We start from the raw sequence: 6,782 nt of genomic DNA on the forward strand, positions 1-6,782 counted from the left end.
TAGGAGCAAAGTTAATGGGGGGACCTGAGTCTCCATTTTTCTCATTCCCCACACCATGGTAACGTTTCTGTGTTGTGATCCTCGTGCCTGTGATTAGCACAAAACAAGGCGAGTGTCGCACCTGCCTCGCTCTTTCTACAGTTTTGAAACTGGAAGAAGCGTAATTTTTATTGATTTCTTTCATTCGTTATTATTATTATTATTATTATTTTCTTTTTTACATAAGACGGATCTGACCAAGGGCAATAAAAAAAAGGCGAAACAAAGGCCCACTGGAGGTGCCACTTCCTAAAAAAGACACTCTAAAGGAATAACTAAAATTAGGATAAGTTTTTAAAATCTCTCACTTGAAAAATTTGAAGTCATGGATAAGAGGAAATACTCCTAGAAGCAGGTAGGGAGTTCCGAGGTTTATCAGTAAAAGGGATGAAAGGCTGAGAATGCTGCTTAACTCTTGCATTAGGGAGGTAGACAGAATAGGAGATGAAAGTAGAAAACCTTGTGTAGCGAGGACGCGGGAGATCAGAAGAGCGGTTGGAGAGTGATGTAGCAATAAAAGATAACAAGATCTGCAATTCTGCGGCGGAGAGAGACAGGCCGAAGAGAATGATGCTCTGTGAGCTTACTTTTTCCTTCATTAAAAAAAAAAAGAAAAAAAAGCTTCTCTTTGCTTCATGAGCCAGAAAGTGTCGTCTCATCTTAATAAAAGAGCAGACCTTGTACGAACCAGACAAAGACAATCCGAATACTGTTACATAAAAAGAAATTGACTGTAGCACGCCTCCGAGCGACCGATAAAACCTTCACCCTTCGCTAGACGCTGGAGTGTGATTGAGAAACCCTTGCTACTCTCCACTGGCACCAGCGCGTGTTCCTCAGGAGGCGCTTAACCAACAGACGCTTGTCACTTTTCAAGCTGGGAACCTAGTGCAGCTGTTTTCTCCATATTATTACTGCTCAATTAGTTCGATTGCGTAACTTGGTATCTCAAACACATTCTTTATAATACTGGTTTACATAGATGGACCCACACTCGTAGATACTTGATTATTAATTAAGCTAAACGTCTAAATGGTACTGGCGGACTGCTGTCCCATAAATGAGACGATATCTGAAAGCACTTTTTATTATTGATAGTAAAGATTTGCTTAGATGAGCCCACACTCGTAGATATTTGATTCTTCTCATGGTTTTATACATTAGATTCAACATTTCTCGAAAAGGCAATTGAAAGAACTAGGCGCAAAGGAAAAAGGTTTGAAAGAATTTTTTTTTAATGCTTCATCATCGTGTGTCAGTCTCGGTGTGACAGACCTGGTGACCGTGCTGACATCCATAGATTGGCTATTAGCAACATAACACACACCGTGACCTACGTGACACCCTCCTAACACCGCCTGGCCAGCAAGAGCACAACACGCACTAATTTACCTAACACCTTCCTAACACCGTCTGCCCAGCGACAACACAACACACACTGTAATCTATCTAACACCAGAAGCACAGTACACACTAATTTATGTAACACCTTCCTAACACCGCCTGCCCAGCAACAACACAACACACACCGCAATCTACCCAGCCCAAGTATATAGTAGTATTAGTTGTAGTAGTAGTAGTAGTAGTAGTAGTAGTAGTAGTAGTAGTAGTAGTAGTAGTAGTAGTAGTAGCAGCAGTAGTAGTAATACGGGACGGATATGCTTATGGCACACTTTCATTTCTCTTGGTTGCGTTCACTATACTCTCCGTTCAATCACAGTACACTATTTACTTGCTATTTGTGCCGCAGCGGGAGACACGGTTGTTGGATCTGGTGCTGATGAGCCAAAAGAATAGTCCGTGTTTTACTTCCCAAAGGCAATACCTGATACAGGACAGAACAGAATACAGGAAGAATACCATTACGAGAAAAACAAAACGTATAGGAAAAGTCTAACTGAAAAAGACAGATGTTTATACATTAAAAAGATGCATACAGGGGTGAGTGATTCCCGAGGCGATGAGGGCACGTAGCATATAGAGATGGCGGCACATGAGCTCCTCTGCGTCGCTAAGAATGTAGTGTTTGGAAATCGTTGCCTTGTCCTCTTGCACGTGTGTCCACAGATATGAGGAGTTGCGTAATGACTGGGAGTAGTACTGTGCTCAGGTGCAGTGCGTCTCTTGTTTCCCATCACAATGTTGCCCAAAAGTACTCCACCCCTCCTTGCCCTGCCTTACCAGCCCCGCCCCCACACGCTCCCATAAATATCCACACTTGCTGCAGTGCTTCACAGAAGTCATGGAGCGCCTCGCAACCACCCTCTTCTTCCTTCTGCTGGCGGCGGCCTCAGGTTAGCTCCACACACACACACACACACACACACACACACACACACATAGTACAACAACAACAATACTGATGATACTGTGTATTGCTGCTCCAGGGCGGGCATGCAATGCGCCCTTCCAGGAGGTGGGCGACAGCTGCTATTACATCGAAACGGAACTGAAGTTGGGATGGTCCGAGGCCCGCGCCTTCTGTCAGTCCATGGGCGGCTACGAGTTGGGTGACCTGGCCGTATTCTCCTCCTGCGACGCCTTCACGGTCTTCACCGGCTACCTGGCATTCAACGGTGAGGCCTGACCCATGCAATTCTGTGATGTTGAGGTGGCCTGACTTGTAGCGAGGGAAGGTGTATAGAGCTTCTGTAATTATCTGTCCACAATGCTCTGAGGCAGTAGAGGCCTTGTCTGCTCCAACACTCCTTCCAGTGCCACTACTGAAAGACGAGTCAGACATCATTGTACAGACGCAACTTTCCTCTCGCAGCTCCCGCAGACTCCGCCTTCTGGGTTGGCGCGCACACAGAGTTCATTGTCAACAACTGGAGGTGGGTGGACGGCACGGTGCTGTCCACGGGGGTGCCTTTCTTTGCGTACAGGGAGGGCGATGACAATGAGCAGGACTGCGCCGCCATGGACAGCTCCTCCTTCTTCCAGCTAGCTGACTTCGCCTGCGAGGAGCAAAAGTGAGTGGCCAGAGTGTCACTTTGAAGGACACGACAAGTAGGGACTGGGACAGCAGAGGTGCTCTTGTGTGAGTGTGTGTGTGTGTGTGTGTGTGTGTGTGTGTGTGTGTGGGTGGGGGGTGGGGAGGTTTGGCGCTGCACAGCCTGCAACCCTTTTTATTTCTTATAGTGAAATTACCTTTATTTTACAATGACTACACATGTTTGCTCAAAAGTATTCCTAAGATAAGCAATTTACCAAAAGGCCCTCTACGCTCAGTGATACAGTTGTATCCCGCAGGCCTTTCGTGTGCCAGGTGCCAAAGCACGGCCACGGCCGCGACACTCGGGAAGCGGTGCGTCCTGTGACGCTGGACTGCCCAGCAGACAGCGTGCAGGTGAGTCTGTCTACTCCTGTAACGCCAGGGTTTTGCTTCTTCATCTTTGGAGGCTGGAGTTCCCAACATGTACATATTCAGTTAATGGAACAGCCCTGTGGTGCTGCCAAAAACATTGATTGCCCTCCCATTTAAGCCTATTAGGAAGAGTCGTCCTTATGAATAAAGTTCATTAAGTTGTGTTGTATTGCACGTCGAGTTCCTTCAACAACTCGATACTCAAATAATTATGCAATAGAGATCATAGTCTCAAACGTTTCAAAGTCCTATTTGAATTGCTCTCGATAAGCTTTAGTGAAGATTATTGGGACTTTCAATTGTGCTTTCATGACTCTAATGATAGTTTAACAAGTCTCCTATACGTGCAAAGAAAAATACTTATAAGAATATTGCTAATATCGTTGTATCTTTGGAAAAGTCCCTATGAGAGAAGGAAGTGTTTCATAATTCACTTCTTAAGATTTCGAGCTTGAATGTGTTGTTGGTCATGACGCTGAGTGCCGCTGCAGGTGGGCGAGTTCTGCTACTGGTTCAGCGACATCATCAAGACATGGGATGAAGCCGAATATCATTGTCGCAACAATTTCCAAGTCAACCTTGGCGAACTATTCTCTCCAGCCTCGTGTGAGGAATTTACCAAGATGGCGCACCACCTCGAAGTGGCAGGTGGGCTCGCTGTGTCTGTCTGTGTGTTTGTTTAGTCTGTTTTTGTCTGATCAGTTATCTATATATTTATATATCTAGTCTATTTATTTGTCTCTGCTTGTGCTAACAGTGGTCTGTCTTTCTCCCGTGCCTCAGAGCGCGACAAGAGCCACTGGGTGGGCGCTGCTGACGCCACAGGGGACCAGGAATGGTACTGGGTGTCTGGAGATCCCGTGTCTGGAGGAGCGCCTTTCTGGGCCACCAATGAACCCGATGACCACTACAATTCCAACTATTGCGGCTTCATGTCATCCTACAGACGCTTCTACCTTGCAGACGAGAGGTGTACCAGCTCTCACTACTTCATCTGTAAGCTGCACACTGTGTAGCTGATCGCAGGATGAAACCCCCACAACATGCCGCTGCGAGACTCTTGTGTGCAGTGTTGTAGTATTGTAGTGTTGGGGTCTGGACGTCCTGAGGCAACACATGGCTCACCATCGTGTTTGGCGCAAATATTCTGCCAAGTATTTATTAGATGGTTGAGTTTTCCGCCACTACAATCTTCTCTTAATGTTATGTTGCCCTAAAATAATGATAACACCTCTTTTGCTTCACCATCATGTTTGGTCCAGATGTTTTACCAAGCACCTACGCGTGTGGTTGGGTATTACGTTAATATAATCTTCTAGTAATGCCCCGTTGGCCTACAATAAAATATAATGCTTCATGAAGCGTTTGAATCATCGAGAATTTCCTGATTTGGTGGAAGGTTTAAGAGAAGATTACACAAATTTATGGATAGGGATGATAGGTGGACAGGGACTTATTAGTAATTTATTAAATGATGACTATTACACGTATGTAGATCTATTGGCTTTTTTACTTTTTTTATATGTAGGAGGGACACTGGCCAAGGGCAACAAAAATCCAATAAAAAAAATATAAAAAAAAGCCCACTGAGATGCCAGCCCCAGAAAAGGGTCCAAAGCGGTAATCAAAATTTGAAGGATAAGTGTCTTAAAGGAATTCAAGTCATAGGAAGGTGGAAATACAGAAGCAGGCAGCGAGTTCCAGAGTTTACCAGAGAAAGGGATGAATGATTGAGAATACTGATTAACTCTTGCATTAGATTAGTTATTTCTGCTTGGTTTATGTTCTTAAGTTCTTGTTTGAGGTCGCAAGACAATTTTTCCATCTATCAGTGATCACGAGTTTTAATGCCTTCAACATTACCAATTTCTGCCTGCGAAATGTGTCAGAAAAGAACGGTTGGGAACAGTGAATGACATATTTGGCGCTGGGAGATAATCTTCATAACCCTTCTGTCCTTCTTGTGACCTTTATTGATTATTTGTATAACTTATCAAGCACTTCTGTTAGTGATGTTATTTCTTGGGTATGCTAAACGTGACAGAAAGCTGTATGCAAACAGTATCACAGCTGATCGACGCACGCAGACATGAAGGAAGAAAAAATAAAATAAAAAGAGAGAGAGAGAGATTGGAAAAAATAGTATTAGAGAAGAAAAATGTATTCATCATGCAGAATATTGATATGTATTTGTATTTGTAAATATTTATTTTACCTACTTGTATTTTTAGAGAATAGAGTCCATTATGTGGAGATGGTGATGGTCGTTGTGGAAAATTAACGAATATTTAGAAGATGAGGAAGAAAACTGAAGAAATAAGATCTTATGTAGTAGTAGTAGTAGCAGCAGCAGCAGCAGTAGTGGTAGTAGTAGTAGTAGTAGTAGTAGTAGTAGTAGTAGTAGTAGTAGCAGTAGTAGTAGTAGTAGCAGCAGCAGCAGCAGCGGCAGCAGCAGCAGCAGCAGTAGAAGAAGAAAATATTCATGAAAAATATATATTGGCTAAGTGTGTGTGTGTGTGTGTGCGTAAAAGGGACACGAGGGATCATGTTAAGTGAATGACAGCTCTCTCTCTCTCTCTCTCTCTCTCTCTCTCTCTCTCTCTCTCTCTCTTATAATAGTCGTAATATTTATACTGTAACAAGCAGACTACAACGTTATTAGCCTACTGAAGTGGTACCACACTGGGTGTGGTGCCAGTGGGTTGCCATTAGCGGGAGGAAAGTACGGAAGCCAGGAGTCATATTAGTAGGTGGGGAAGTGGGTGGTGGGGAAGTAGGAGTTATATCACGTAGCGAGTGGAGAGTGGGGAGGCGAATGTGTATGGGGTGTTTTTGGGATGTTGTAGACATATTGGCGATAGTTATTGGGGGATGTCAGGACAAGCGGGATACTTGAGGTACGACGAATGAATCTGGGGGGTTTTGAGGAGGGGATGTGATGTTTGAAGCGTGTCAGGGGTGTTATAGCGTGTTGTACATGAAGGTACTAGATACATGGGAATCTGGAGGGTGTGTTGGGTGTGTTGGGGGTGTAGGGGTACGAGTATGGGGATATTGGAGATAACAGGGGTGAAGACGAATAAGGTGTAATGGGGAGGGAGGTTAGAGAGGAATGCATAACTCATTTGCTATAATAACTGACAGCTAGTGTGTGTGTGTATAATATATATATATATATATATATATATATATATATATATATATATATATATATATATATATATATATATATAGAGCATAATCTCTTCACAGTAAAAAAAGAAGAAGGTTGTTGCACCGAAGGAAGGCAGATGAGCCTATACAAACATTCCTGCTAGGATCGAAAACAGTCAATTCACTACAATAGCTGATAATAATTAGCATGATTTCTTCACAG

The 6,782-nt window shown here is 43.7% G+C and overlaps 1 protein-coding gene across 1 annotated transcript; it reads left to right on the forward strand.

Annotated features, from left to right (window-relative positions):
* Nucleotides 1-2,175: 2,175 nt before the first annotated feature.
* Nucleotides 2,176-4,763, forward strand: LOC135111379 (lymphocyte antigen 75-like). Its single transcript, XM_064024596.1, has 6 exons — nt 2,176-2,333; nt 2,427-2,615; nt 2,813-3,011; nt 3,292-3,388; nt 3,898-4,054; nt 4,190-4,763. Exons 1-6 carry the CDS (start codon nt 2,282-2,284, stop codon nt 4,420-4,422), a joined length of 927 nt encoding a protein of 308 aa, XP_063880666.1. The 5' UTR covers nt 2,176-2,281; the 3' UTR covers nt 4,423-4,763.
* The last annotated feature ends 2,019 nt before the right edge of the window (nt 4,764-6,782 follow it).

The sequence above is a fragment of the Scylla paramamosain genome, chromosome 22 (genome assembly GCF_035594125.1).
Source record: "Scylla paramamosain isolate STU-SP2022 chromosome 22, ASM3559412v1, whole genome shotgun sequence".
Lineage (NCBI taxonomy): Eukaryota > Metazoa > Arthropoda > Malacostraca > Decapoda > Portunidae > Scylla > Scylla paramamosain.